Consider the following 15,694-nt stretch of genomic DNA (forward strand, 5'->3'; position numbering starts at 1 on the left):
TTTTTTTTTTTTTTTGGTATTAATAGCCTTAAGAATATTTATACCTTTTGATCAAGTAATTTCATATCTTGGAATTTATCCTAAGAAAATTGTCAGAGGTATGAACCAAGAGCTGCTTCATTACTAGATAATTTTTCAAGAATGGAAAAAAAAAAAAAAACTGAAACCATCTAACCTTCCCCAAGTGGTTGAACAAAATATGGTATATTCATATGATGAAATAATGTGCAATCTATATAGGTCATGTTTTAGATAAATATTTAATGATATTGGGAAATGTTCAAGTTCTGGTTCAGATGGGGAAGTCCACAGTGGCTGCTCTGTTGTTGTTGTTGTTAGGTGCCATTGAATTGGACCCAACTCATACCAACCCCTCCTTGGGTTTCCGAGGCAGTATCACTATGGAAGTAGATTGCCCCATCTTCCTTCCAAGGAGAGGTCGGTGGGTTTGAACTGCCAGCCTTCTGGTTAGCAGTCAAGTACCTTAGACACTATGCTACCAGAGCTCCTGTGGCTGCTCTAGGAGAGGTGAATTTGGGGCTTTCATTTTTTTACTTTATAAGTATTCCTTTGTATAAGAAATAAATTGGAAGAATATCACAAAACATTAAAGAGTCTTCTCTGGATAGGAAGTGATTTTAAAAAAAGAACATACAGATTGGGAAAAAATATTTGGCAGTAACATATCTGACAAGGGACTTATCCTTAAAAATATAGAAAACTGCAACAGTTCAACATCAAAAAGACAAACAATCCACTTCAAAAATGGGCAAAGGACATGAACAGACACTTCACCAGAGAACATGTTCAGGCATTCAACAAACATAGGAAAAATATTTGCAATCATTAGCCATTGTTGTTGTTGTTGTTATGTGCGATCAAGTTGGACCCGACTCATAGTGACCCCTCCTTGGGTTGCCAAAGCAGTATCACTACAGAAGTAGATTGCCCAACCTTCCTTCCAATCATTAGCCATTAGAGAGATGCAAATCAAAGTAACAATGAGATAGCTTCTCATCCCAGCAGTAATAGCAAAGTTTAATGATACAGAAAATAACGGATACTGGTGAGGGTGTGGAGAGATTAGAATTCTCATACCCTGCTAGTGGGACTGCAAAATGGTACAACCACTGGGGAAAATGGTATTTCCTTAAAAATGGTGTTTCCTTAAAAAGTTGGAAATAAAAATACCTTATCTGCTTCTGAAAAGTCACAGCCTTGGAAACTCTGTGGAGGAGTTCTTCTCTGCACACATGGGGTTGTCATGAGTGTGAACAAGTCCACACTAACCAACACATTGGAGCTTCATAAACATTTGTAACTGTTGTTCAAAGACCTGGTTATCCCAAAGAGGAGAGATCTGGAACATGAATAGCTATATGCACACCCATGTTCATCACTGCACTATTTATAATAGCAAAGAGATGAAAACAATCTAAGTGCCCATCAACAGATGAATGGATAACCAAAGTACGGTACATAACACAATGGAATACTATGCAACATTAAAGAACAATGAAGAATCAGCAAATCACTATATATTATGGATGAATTTGTAGGACATTATGCTGAGTGAAATAAGTCAATCACAGGAGGACAAATATTGTATAAGTCCATTATTATAAAAGGTCAAAGAAAGGTTTACACAGGGAAGGAAATTTTCTTTGTTGGTTACCAGCTATGGGAGGGGAGAAGAAGAGAGGGAAAATGGATAGTTAAGAGACAGTTTTGATATGGATGAAGGGAAAAGCAATATGGCAAAATGTGTGACTAGCACAATATCACTAAAGAAAAGGAAGATATGTAGAGGTGCACAAGAGGTACAGACAATAAAGGCAAATACTATTGCATACACAACACTGCATTATCAGTAACAGCAAACACTAATCTATGGGTGAATACATAAGTAGACAGGTAAGAAGATCAGGTGTGAACATGCGAATGGGAAAATACCCATGACCATATATAGGTTGGAAGATGATATTCCTTCTTATGTATTTGTATGTGCTATAAAAAGTCCATATGCAATTTGAACTTAACAGAAGGCAAAATTAAGATAACTTCTTAGCCACAATTAAGCACCTTGAGGGAAAGAGTCACTGGGCCTGCAGGCTAGGGACCCTAGTCACAGGGACATCAAGCTCAACTGGAACATGGTATACAGGAATATTGTTCTACATCTTACTTTGGTGAGTAACAACTGGGGTCTTAAACACTTATGTGTGGCCATCTAAGATGCAACTATTGGTCTCAGAAACAGTCCAAAGGACTAGTGGACCAAAAGAACCTCAGTCTTATATGCCCCTAAGATCAGAAGAACTAGATAGTACCCAATGCCAACCACTCTGAAAGGGATCAAAATTGGAGATGCTGGATAGAATGGCAGAAAAATATGGAATAAAACTCAAAATCATAAAATTTAATATCACGCTCTTTTGTGGTCTGATGGAGACTGATGAAACCCCTAAGACTATGGCCCTGAGTCACCCTTTGTGCCTGGAATTGAACTCACTCCTGTGGCTTAACTCTCAGCCAAACAATAGACAAGCCTATGAGCTGAACACCTGCACCAAGGAGATGCATTCCTTAGGATTGCACTCATCTATGGGAGATCAAACGGGCAGCATTTGCACAGGGAGAAAGGTAGAGAGGCAGGAATAGATAGCAATAAGGCCACTGGGAAAGGGTAACCACAGAGAGGAAGTGAGAGGAGAGCTTTTACACTGCGGGAAATGTAACCAGCGTCACAAAAGAAAATGTGTATGAACTGTTGAATGTAAAATGAATCTGCTTTGTAAAATTTTAACCAAATCACAATAAAAAGTTTTAAAAATATTGTCCTTTTTATTCTGTTCTTTATTTTAAAATTCATTTCCAATGAACATGTTTTACCTCCAAAATTAAAAAAAAGTAAAAAATTGAAGCCAAAGAAATAAGTTCTATAGATTTCGCTACTGAAAAAGGTATAAGATGTCCCACCAACATGTGAGCAGCTGAAAGGTTGGTGCTTGGAACCCACCCAGAGGCAGCTCCAAAGCCAGAGCTGGAGATCTGCTGCTGAAAAGTCACAGCCTTGGAAACTCTGTGGAGTTCTTCTCTGCACACATGGGGTTGTCATGAGTGTGAACAGGTCCACACTAACCAGCACGTTGGAGCTTCATAAACATTTGTAACTGTTGTTCAAAGACCTGGTTTTATCCTGAGAAAATATCTGCTGAAATACAAGCATTCTCTTGCTTTAGCAGGAGTTGGAGGCACATTTCCTATGCTTTATACACTACACCCACCTGAAAGACCAAAAACTCATTACATTTAATAAATATATATTGTCTATACTCTATGAAGAAACAAAAACATCATATTTTCACTTAGTTTTAAGTTGAACAATTAAAGTATTAACTTTACGGAACATTTTGTAAGAGAGGCAAAACCAAAAATGCTCTTGTGATAAAGGAGAGATCTCAACTGGTCAGAGGAAAGTTAAGCATTTCAGAAAGGGGGTGGTAGTTGAGCTGAGCCTTGTTGGGTAGGGAAGTTCGGTAGGAAGGGATGAGGAAGCAGCAAAACCCAGGTGAAGTGTTGCACTTAAGTCAGGAGTTAACAGGGAGGCATTGGTCACTGTGGTAGTTAAATTTGTGTGTCAACTTGGCTGGGCCTGGTTGAATGGCTGGCTAGCTGGTGGTAGTTATTTCCCATGATGAGACTGGCAATCAGCTCCATGGTGGGATCTACCACAAGCAGCTGAGTAGCTGCCTTTGGGATGTGGTCTGCTTCCTGTATAAAAGGAGAAGCTTTGGGGATAGTCTCTAGCTTATGGCACACTGGGACCCTGCATGTAGCCGTGTTGTTGTTCAGCAGCCTGCTGTGCTTTGCTGACCTAGGGACTTACAATGGACTTGAATTAATGGCCTGCTGTGAGGTTTGGTAACATCAGGACTGTGCCTTTTTTACTTGTCAACCTTGGGCTTGGCAGCCTCAGCAGCTAGCAGCTGAGTGAAGAAAAGCCTCTAGCTCTGGTGGGCCAGGAGCTGGAGGCAGAGCTGAAGCCCAAGGCTGAGGGGCTTTTACCCAGCCCTTAGAACCTGGCACTGTGAACTTGGACTTAAAGCCTCTAAACTGTAAGAGAATAAACTCCTGTTTGTTAAGGCCATCCCATCTGTGGTATATCTCTGTCAGAGCAGTTTTAGATAACCAGAACAGTCACTATGGAGTCATGAGACAGGGGAGTTGGAAAGGCTCTTGGCCATAGTATGTCCCAAGATGACTGACATTTTCATTACCAAAGGATGTCTGTTTAAAATTTTCTTTCCAAGGAAACAAATATTTTGAAAGATTTTGGCCATCAAATAAATTATGTCCATTAAATAATAATTCTGTTAGCAATTTATATTTAATCTGCTAACATGAATTTCTGATCATCCTTGGCCATGGACACACTGAATTGTTATTTCAGCCAGAAGCAAAGAAAAGTGATGAGTGCTCACGATGAGTAAAGGCCTGATTTCCTGTAGGTGGTGGTGGCTATCTGGAAGTCTGGACCCTGCTGTGCAGATTCTACAGTGAGGAAGCCAAGGTCTAGGGGTGTTATTTGGCTTTGAACCTTCTACCTAACTCTGGGCACGTTATTTAATTTCCCTGAGGCTAAATATTTTCCTCGTCTCAAGAATATATAAGAATCAGTACCTCCTGAACTTATTAAGACAGTTACATTACATAGTGTATGCAACTAGCAGGGTGTGTTGTTGTTAGTTGCCTGAGAGTCAACTCTGACTCATGGTGACCCCATGTGTTTAGAGCAGAACTGCTCCATAGGATTTTCAAGACTGGGATCTTTCAGAAGCAGATCACCAGGCCTGTCTTCTGAGGTGCCTCTGGGTGGGTTTGAATCACCAACTTTTCAGCTAGGGATCAGAGCACATAACCATTTGCACTACCTAGTAGGAACACAATCAGTGTGAATGTTCCTAAGATCACAAAAATAGTGGCAGAGATAAGATTTAAAGTCAGCCTCTGGCTTCCAGTGATTTCCACTTAGAAAGTATCTCTTTAATGTTTTATCTCTGCTTAAGTTTTTCCCAAAAATAACACATGTATTGGGTTCTAACTAGATAAGCTGCTTAATTGAGACAATTCTCCAGATTGCCCATTTCTCTTCCTCCTTGGTTAGCTCAAACTTTTAATCAGTTAATAAAAGCAGAAACACCTAAAATCAAGGAACTTTATTTGAAAACACTTAAAACTGTTTATGTTTATCTTGTTAAATTTGTTAATTGTGTTAACCAGACTTAGGCATTTTTTTTTCCTAGACAAAAGCATTTTACCACAAATGGGAGAATCTACAAATGTACACCCAGCCATCCTTTATTAATTTTTTTTTTTGGAAAAGAATCCACAACAAATTTTAGCAGACTTCAACAGATCACTTTCACTGTTTGTATTTTCTCTAATTCCAGTACCTCTTCACCATTTTTTCAAAACCTTCCTTAATATCAAATGAACGATTCCAGTCACAAGTTGAATGCATAATCTTTGATGTACTCCAAGAAAATATCATTGTGTAAAATGTTTGTAGTTAGATTAAAATCCTTTCTGGTTTTGCAAATTCTCAGAGTTTGGCAAACAGACGAATTACAATTATCTGAAGCGAATGCTTGAAAAACAGTAACAGGTGAGCATCATCTGCTTCATTGGTTTTATAGCAAATGAGCCTGCCAGCTTTGTGAATGTTATTGAGCCTTCTCTGGTCTCTAGTCATACGCCGAAACAACCTTGGGGATTATCTAGGGCTAGATGAACTCGAAGATACCTACTAGTTCTGACAAAATTTGTATTTCAATCTGTGAATAGAGACTGGAGAAGATAAAGTTCCTTCTTTGGATGTGAATTTAATGATGCTTTGCAACCCTAAACCACCACTGTTTTCCAAACAGGGAGTTATTCTCAAGGAGAGGTTATATTTCAGGGATTTACCATTTTCTACAGAAAATCTCTTAGCTATCCTGTCATTACATTCACAAAGACCTTTTTAGAGAATCATTTGATTATATGGAATGTTCCATGTGGGCATTATTAACCGTCTGTGGTTTTGTTAGAAAATTTTTGTGTTGATCAGGTCTGAGGATCATTGTCTCTCTTTTTGTGGTTGTTCAGCAAGAAATAATAACTCAGGTCTGAGACGCAGTAACCGAGATAAAGGACTGTTACCAAACCCATTGCTGCAGACTCACGGTGACAGCATGTGGCAGAGTAGCACTGCCCCACAGAGTTTCCTACACTAATCTTCTACGGGAGCAGATTGCCAAGTCTTTTCTCTTGCAGAGCTGCTGGTGGGTTCCAACTGCCGACCTTTTGGTTAGCAGCCTGGTGCTTAACCATGGCACCACCATAAAAGATGAATTACTCTCCTTTTAATCTTCATGCATAGGGAGACTTAGTGAGAAAGGAAAACGTCTACTTTAAATATCACCATGAAGTGCAAGTTCTCATTCAGGTTCAAAGTCAAACTTTAAATGTTTTCCAAAGCTTATACCTGTCTTTCCTAGGATCTTTTAATCCTTTTGATCTATTTTTTTAAGGCTTTTCATAAAAATAATAATATGCAAATAATCAAATCACCAGAGTTGACACTTTCCTCCTTTATGAAAGAAGGACCCAGTATTGCCTCAAATGGTTGCACCTCTACCTTTCCTCACTAAGCACAGCCCCTCAGAATACTCCCCCTGCTGCCTCCTTTATAGCTACCTCAGTCCTGGCCATCTTTGGAGATGCAGTCTTCCCCAGAACTGCCAACCACAAAAACCCAAGTCCTTTGAAAGGGCCACCATTTTTCCTCTCCCACAGGCTCAAAGTACTAGGGTTGCCACTGATTTCTGCCACACAGTCATGCAACCTGGCTATTTTGGTTCTCTAGTGCTGCTTTAACAGGAGTGCCACAAATGGGTAGCCTTAACAAACAAGAGTTTATTCTCTTACAGTTTAGGAGGCTAGAAGTCTGAGTTCAAAGTGCCAGCTCTAAGGACTGGGGGAAAGCCCCTCAACCTTGGGCTTCAGCTCTGCCCCTTGCTCCCGGCCCACTGAAGCTGGAGGCTTCTCTTAACTCAGGCAGCTGCTGGTTGCTGAGGCTGACAAACCCAAGGTCAACAAATAAAATGGCACAGTCCCAAGATTACTAAACAACATGGCAGGCTACTAGTTCAAGCCCAGAGACAGTCCCAAGATCGGCAGGAAACACGGCAGGCTGCTGAAAGAAGACTCAGCTATGTGCAGGGACCAAGCATGCCAAAAAACTCAGACCATCCTCAAAGCTTCTTATATGCCAGAAGCAGACCAAGTCCCTAAGGCAGCTACTCAGAGGCTCACAGTAGATTCCACCATGGAGTTGATTACCAGTCTCATCATGGGGAATACTATCTCCAGCTGCCCAGCTACTCAACCAGGCACAGCCAAGCTGACACATGACCTTAACTACCACACTGGCTAATACTACTCTCTTGAACTCAAATACAGTTTCTTCTTCACTACTAATCCAAATACTATACATGTTCATTCCAATCAATTCAATATGGTTGTCTTTGAATTTTCTTACCACTTGTAAATAGTCTGAATATTAAAAAAAAAATTCACAGCCATCTAGTCGATTTCGACTCATAGCAACCCCTCCTTGCATTTCTGAGTCAGTATCACTACAGAAGTAGATTGCCCAATCTTCCTTCTGAGGAGTGGCTGGTGGTTTTGAATGGCCAGTCTTCTGGTTAACAGTCAAATGCCTTAGGCACTACGCCCCCAGAGCCCCCCTTAAGATCATTCCCTTATGCTCTTAAAATTGTTCTCATATAATGTTGTTTTACATGTCTCTTCTCCATTAGATTTAAAGTTCTCAGGGCAAAAATCAAGATTTCAGTATTTTCTCATGTGTAAGATTCCACAGGAATTCCACTATGGGCAAGCCTTTTATATTCACTTTCCTTCATTTCCAATTGAATAACGATAATATATGCCTTCACCTATTCTCAGGATGTTATGAGGATCTAATAGCATAATGTATGTAAAGAACCTTTATACACAATGAAGGGCTACATAAGTGACAGTGAATCATTACATTTAAAAGAACTGTGTTGAAGCAAAATATTATTTCTATACAACAGGGAGTCTCCCTGCTGCCTTCTGTGAAGTAGTTCAGGGCTTTATGCTATGGTCTTCCACATAATAAATTATGCAACAAAAATGGAAAAACCCAATGAATTATTTGCTTATATGGAACTATAACTCATACTTAGAAACATTTCTAAGTAACATTTCTACAATTAAGATTTAAAACTTTTAGTTAGAAAGAAATTATTTCTAATATATGTATTAGTAGGTTGTAGGTAATTCCCATTTTCCTTTATACTTTCCTGTATTTCTAAACTTCTCTGCAATGAGTTTTACTAGTTTTTTACTTTGACAAACATTAATCAAGCAAAAATATAATGATTCATCCACTATATTCCAAGTCTGAGAACAGTGACATATTTCATTAAATTGCCATCAAACAACTAGCAAAGTTTTAAAATTTTGAAACTTTGAAGGTTTTAGTAGTTGACTGTCACAACTAAACAAGTTAAATTATTTGTGCCTAGTTTGTATATAGCCATCTATAATGTGTGAAATGAACTAAAAGGTAAGTAAATTATACTAATAATACAATGCATCAGAATATTCTATTTTGGGGTATATTTACTTTATCATTTATTTTCTAGTTTTGGACACTATGTGGAAATGCCCTGACTGCAAAAAGAGGGATATTTGGCAAAACAGGGGATCTTCAGACCATCCTATGCCTTGCATGTGCCAAAGATGACATCACCTACTCTGGTGCTTTAAATGGTGATATCTATGTCTGGAAAGGGCTCAATTTAGTCCGCACCATTCAAGGAGCACACAGTGTGAGTATTATGATGTGGAAATGTGGCGTTAAGTTGAGGGAGATATAGATAAAAAAAATTCCTGTGTTCCTTTTCCCATTGTTTCAGAATCAAAGGGATCTGCTGAACACTCCCTAAGCAGGAAGATTTCCCATATTATTTCTGTTTATCTAAAAGAAAAATATATTTCAAAAGTATAATAATTAGTCCCTAACTCAATAATTTATTAGCAAATTGATGTTGTTATTAATCAACAATAGCATGACAGAAAACTAGAACTATTTCATCAACAGTGCTTCTTCAACATAATGTGCCTTCCAGTCTCTTGGGGATCTTGTTAAAATGCAGATTCTGACTTAGTAGTTCTGGGATGATGGGACTGCTGCTGGCCTGGGACCCACACTTTGAGTAGCAAGAGTGTAGACAACTATTATTTTTACGTTGATTGGCAAGGTAGATTTTCCTCACTCTGATTCTTGTGGTGTAGGGTGCTACCCACATCAAAGTGTCAAAAGCTCTTAAAATGTAAACAGAAATCATCAGCGTCCTGCTCTGTAAGAACAAAGGCAAACTTCTTACCACTCTGCTCTTTTGACATATATGAAAATAGTTACATGTTATATCTATAGATGATAGAATGGAAATGCCAAAAGGAGGATGGGGAGATGATGTGATGTCTATTGTGGTAAATGGAAATTTGATCAAAAAAATTACTGAAAGTAGAGGGTCAGCGAAAAGGGGAAGACCCTCAATGAGGTGAATCGACGCAGTGACTGTGAAGATGGGCTCAAGCACAGCAGGGATTATAAGGATGGTGCAGGAGCAGGCAGTGTTTCATTCTGTTGTACATATAAGGTCATCATGAGTTGGAACCAACTTGATGGCAAGTAACAACAACAATTACTGAAAACTTAATAGACTTTTAACTAAATGCCTCCAAATTAATTTCCTATTATTCTTAATTTGAAGAAAAGTTTAATTAATTCTTAGTAGAAGATCTATGAAATTTTAGATGTTCTTTGACTTCTGTGTTGAAGACCAATTTTCTTGGCTTCACTAATCATGAATTGCCTCTTAAAACAAGAGGTCAGTATTTGTCCTCATTCAGAAAAATAGCTGCCTTAGTAACCTAATTTCTCTTTATGCTTGATTTTATGTCAGCATTCTGCTCTTACAGCATTTTTCAGCAGACCAAATTAAATATATTCCTGTGGAAGAGCATCTTTAAGTTTTGAAACTAAAGGTCTGAAGTTGTTGTTGTTGTTGTTGTTGTTGTTGTTATGTGCCATCGAGTCGGCCCTGACTCATAGCAACCCCTCCTTGGGTTGCCGAGGCAGTATCACTATGGAAGTAGATTACCCAGTCTGAAGAAGCATCTTCAAATGATGTTTAACAAGCCCACAAAATGCAGTTTACACTTTCAGTTAGCTTCAGATGATGTCCTCTTGAGCACATTGAAATGTGTTTAGGCACCTTTGTACCTGTGAAAGTGTTTATGCTCCTAGTCAGTCATCTTTACTTGATTATTTTGGGCAGCAGCTTCCATGAAGCATCTCCATTGTTGCCTTAATTTTCTTTATAAGGATCAGTTGTCGCATAAAGGAATTTAGGCTTTCACGTCTACTTTAACCAAAGTATTCGTGAATGATTTTTTCTTAGAACCTGCCATCAATTTAGTAATGGTAGTGGAGCACTTGGACTAGTTTGCTTTGGAGATCATGATGATTGTTTCTTAACATAGTAGAGATGAAGGGTTTTGTAAGTAGGTACTTGGTCTGTTGTCAGGATTTCAATAGAAAACAAAGGTTTGTTTTGTTTTTTGCAGTGTTTTTTAATGAGCAAGATTCAACTTTAATGAATACTTAGAATGGATATAACATTGAGTATTATCTATTTTTAACCAACAGGCTGGAATCTTTAGCATGTATGCCTGCGAAGAAGGTTTTGCCACTGGTGGGCGAGATGGGTGTATACGACTATGGGACAATGATTTCAAACCAATAACCAAAATTGATCTCAGGGAGACAGAACAAGGATATAAAGGTAGTTTACTCGTAACTTTGAAAATGTTAAATATAATGTAAAGATCTATATTTTTATTTGTTTCTTTGCTTGTATGACACTTTGTCCCATAAAGAATTTAAAGCAGATTACATAAATATCTTGAATAAAAGATAAAAAGTATGTTAAAAATAAATGTGCTGGAAAAAAATGAGACAATGATAATTAAAATAAGAATAATAATAGCTTTAAAGTATTAGTTACCATAGTAGTTAGGGGTAAGAACATGTGCTCAAAGTCAGGGGGCCAGGGTTGAAATCCAACTTTTACCTGGGATACCATGGAGACCTTGGTCAAATTTCTTTTTGAAGAGGTCTCAGTGCCTCAAACCCATCTATTAAATGGGTGTAGTACTTAAACCAACCTCATTAGAGTTGCATGAGAATTAAATATACTTGCAAATTGCTTAAATTAAATCATGACACATAGTCCATACTCAGTAAATGTTAGCTATTATTACAATATATTGACTGTAAGTATCATAGAATACAAAGGAGCTTATATATTTCATCTTTCTGAATACTCTTGATAGGCCTGTTGTTGGGTGCTGTCAATTCTGACTCTTAGCAACCCCATGTGACAAAGTAGAACTACCCCATATGGTTTTCTAGGTTGGAATCTTTATGGAAACAGATCCAGTTCTTTCTCCTGTGTAGCCTCTGTGTGGGTTCCTACTGCCAACATTTTAGTTAGCAGCTAAGCACTTCACCATTGCACCACCAGGGCTCCTTTCATGATACATCTACTATGCACTCACCCCTTTTTAGTCCTTTGTTTTTATAGATAAAGAATTTGAGAATCAGAGAGATTTAGTAGTAAAATGTAAATAGGAAAGATAAGATGAAGCCCCAATTGGTGTTAATCCACTTCTACATCTGGGAAGGTTCTGTTCACTTGCTGCAGGTACCTACAAACCACCCTCTAGGACCCTGCAGCCAGTGCAAGGAGGGTGCTCTCAATTACACGGTCATAGCATCCATAAGAGGAAAATGGACCCATTGCTCAGGTGAAGAGGAATTATCCCTGGTGCTGAGATGAGAAAGAAATTTCCCCAGAGTCTTCCTAGAGAGGATCCTGTGACATGAAGCCTCAAGAGGCCTGAAGCGACCATTGCTCACTGATTGTTTTCTCTTGAAGCCCCTGGAAGCAGTGTGGCTGCAGAAGTTCTAATGCCACCAAATCTTGTGGCCATGCTGGGAGTTCTATTAGCCCTGAGTAGTCTTCAGAGGATCAAAAGGATGCATGGACAGTATTTCTTTCAGGTTATTCTTTCAACCAATTTTTCTCTTACAAATTGAACAATTTCCCTGTATTTCTGTTAAATACAAAAGAAAAGTGTCTTATGGTTAGGGAATCAGGGAGTGGGAATATTATCTTATTATGGAAGCTCAGGGTCGTGGTGTAGATAGGTTTCAGAATAGCAGGCATGGGGTGGGCATAGGAAGTTGTAAGACTTGTTGTCCACTTTAGTGCATCTACAAGGAGATAGTCAAGGTCCTTAAATTCTCTGCGATAGAGCATGGGCCAGTATAACTTTATCCTGAAAAAGATTATAAGCAGATGGAAACTAGCAAACACCCACAACATAAAGCAGCCATTTTTGACCTTGAAACATGAAACTTCTTCGTACCCATCAGCGTAAACTGGGAGCAAAACATATTTAGCTAGAGGACTTCCGGTAAGGTGGCGGACTAGGCAGACAAGTGACACAGACCTTCTTCAGCAAAGAAAAGAGAAACCAGTTGACAGAGATACAGAAGATAATCCTGGAGCCCTGAGCTTTGAAAGGAGGTATACAGAAGTGGATTAGGCACCAACTGGTGGAAAAATCTGAATAAAAACAGTGAGTGAGTGTGGAGACAGAGCAGTGGACTGTCAGCTGCTCTGATGGGACCAACAGCCTGAATATTTCCAAGTGGTGTTGGGACCTGAGAATTTACCTAAAGATCAGCCCTGGTCACCAAGGGCTGCAGGGACGACTGTGCTGGTGGCCTATGACTAGCAAGGGAAACAACGAGGAGGGAAACAACCTGAGCTGCGGACTTTCAGCTGTCTGGAGGGCACAGCCATTTTGATTGTTTACAAGTGGTGGCCATTTTGGATATTTAAAGTGACCAAGGGTGCAGCCATTTTGAAAGTTTACAGGCAGTGGCCATTTTGGATTTTAAAGTGACAGCATTCTCATTCGTATTCCAGGGACTTAAGAATAGGCTCCACTTGCCAAGGATGACAGGGACATACAGGAGGCTGACAACAGGAAAGGAGACAGGTGGTAAGTGTATAAGTGCTGCTAACTAGCAAATAGAGGAGCATAGCACATTACCCTGTTTATGTACATAACATACAAACAAACCAAAGAAAATGAAAATTGTGGGCAGATCACTCCAACATACAATCATCAATTAAATATGAACACAAAAAATGTCACAATGCCTCAGAGACAACAGAACATCAAAGTCCACACAAAGAAGCAAGATAAAACAGGAAAAGGGACCAGGATAGAGACCCAAAACACATCCCTAGGGAAGAATCAGTATTTGAACTCCCTGATAAGGAATTCAAAAGGATTATATTTAGATACTTCCAAGGGATTGAGAGACAGATCAAGGAAAAGACGGAAAAAACTGAGGTAAACACAGAGAAAACCCTAGAACAATTTCAAAAGACAATACAAGAACAAAATGACAAAATAAATGAAAAATTAGAAATGATACAAAATCTACATACGGAAATCCAGGAGATTAATACTAAATTTTCAGAAATAGATAACACGTTCAATGGGCAAAGGAGTAGAATTGAATCAATGGAAGACAGAATTAGTGAGATTGAAGACAAATACCTCAATACTTCTTTGGAAAGGTATCAATCAGAAAAAAGATCAAAGCAAATGAAGAAAGCCTAAGGTTCATGGGAGATATCATCAGAAGGAATAACCTATGTGTAATCGGAATTCGAGAACAGGAAGAGAGGAATAAAACCACAGAGAAAATTGTCAAAGATTTGTTGGAAGAGAATTTTCCTGGTATGATGAAAGATGAGAATATACCCGTTCAAGAAGTCCAATGAACCCCAAACAGGATAGATCCCAAAAGAAAATCACTAAGATATATCATCATCAAACTCACCAAAATCGAAGACAAAGAAAGAATCCTGAAAGCAGCATGGGAAAAATGAATAGTTACCTACAAGGAGCAACCAATAAGACTAGGCTCTGATTTCTCAGCAGAAATCATACAGGCAAGAAGACAATGGGATATTATACATAAAACCCTGAAAGAGAAGAATTTCCAACCAAGAATTATGTACCCAGCAAAATTGTCCTTCAGATATGATGGTGAATTTAGGACATTTCCAGATCAGCAGAAATTAAGGGAATTTGTTAAAACCAGACCAACCTTACAAGAGATGCTAAAGGGAGTACTTTGGATAGAGAACCAACAATAGCAAACATAAGTGACCATTATCACACATGATGACATAATCCAGAAACCAACCCAGTTATAGAAGTGTCCAAAGTAAATAAGGCTACAAGATTGTAAACAGGGGACCAGAGATATCAATTGACAAATGAGGACAACTACAAACCAAAAAGTGGGAAAAAATTGTATAGTTATAGAATTTCTAAATGGTAGGGAAGTCAAGACAACTACAAGATAGAATGGACTGTTCTAAACTTGAGAAGAAAATTACAAATCACAGGATAACCTCAAAGAAAAATGATAAACCTTCACATCAAAATGAAAAAGAGGACCAGCACAAATATTTAGCAAATACTAAAACAATAGCAATGAAAGAAGTGATAACACAATTCATAATCAAAACAAGCTCAGTACAGAAAATTACATGGAACAAAGAAAGAAATCAACACCACATAACAAAATGACAACAACAAATTCATACTTGTTGATAATTACATATCTGACAAGGGACTTATCTCTAAAATTTATAGAAAACTCCAGCACCTCAACAACAAAAAGATTAACAATCCAATTGAAAAATGGACAGAAGACATGAACAGACACTTCACCAAAGAGGATATTCAGGTGGCCATCAAATACATGAAGAAATGCTCATGATTATTAGCCATTAGTGAGATCAAAACAACCATGTGATGCTAATGGCAAAGTTCAACAAGACAAAATAACAAATGCTGGTGAGGATGTGGAGAGATTGGCACTCTCATACACTGCTGGTAGGACTGTAAAATGATACAACCACTGTGGAAAACAGTATGGCTATTCCTTAAAAAGCTGGAATTAGAAAAACCATTTAACCCAGCAATCCCATTACTAGGTATATATCCTAAAGAAGTGAGAGCCAAGACAAAAACAGATATATGCATACCCATGTTCTTCAGCTTCCAGACTGAGAAAGACTCTGAAGGAGGAGGCCATCCACTTCTCAAAAAATTGGCCAGTGAAAATCTTATAAATAGTAGCGAAACACTATCTGATATATACTGGAAAATTTTATGAATAGGCCTGAAACATTTTCCAATACAGTGCTGAAAGATGAGTACCTCAGGTCTGAAGGCACTCAAAATATGACTGGGAAAGAGGTGCCTCATCAGAGTAGAGCCTACCTTAATGATATGGATAAAGTAGAGCTTTGAGGGCCTTCACTTGCTGAAGTAGCATGACTCAGTATGAGAAGAAACAGCTGCAAATATCCATTGATAATCAGAACTTGGAATGTATGAAGTATGAATCTAGGAAAATTGGAAGTTGTCA

At 38.5% G+C, this 15,694-nt stretch overlaps 1 protein-coding gene across 1 annotated transcript in view; it reads left to right on the forward strand.

Annotated features, from left to right (window-relative positions):
• Window positions 1-15,694, forward strand: part of EML6 (EMAP like 6) — a 486,366-nt gene that overhangs the window by 231,313 nt on the left and 239,359 nt on the right. Inside the window, exons 5-6 of the mRNA XM_007937992.2 lie at window positions 8,739-8,924; window positions 10,811-10,946. Of these exons, the coding sequence (XP_007936183.1) occupies window positions 8,739-8,924; window positions 10,811-10,946 (322 nt within the window). The remainder of the gene's footprint in view (window positions 1-8,738; window positions 8,925-10,810; window positions 10,947-15,694) is intronic.

This window comes from Orycteropus afer, unplaced genomic scaffold (assembly GCF_000298275.1).
Source record: "Orycteropus afer afer isolate SDZICR_OR568_19922 unplaced genomic scaffold, OryAfe1.0 scaffold00046, whole genome shotgun sequence".
In the NCBI taxonomy this organism is placed as follows: domain Eukaryota; kingdom Metazoa; phylum Chordata; class Mammalia; order Tubulidentata; family Orycteropodidae; genus Orycteropus; species Orycteropus afer.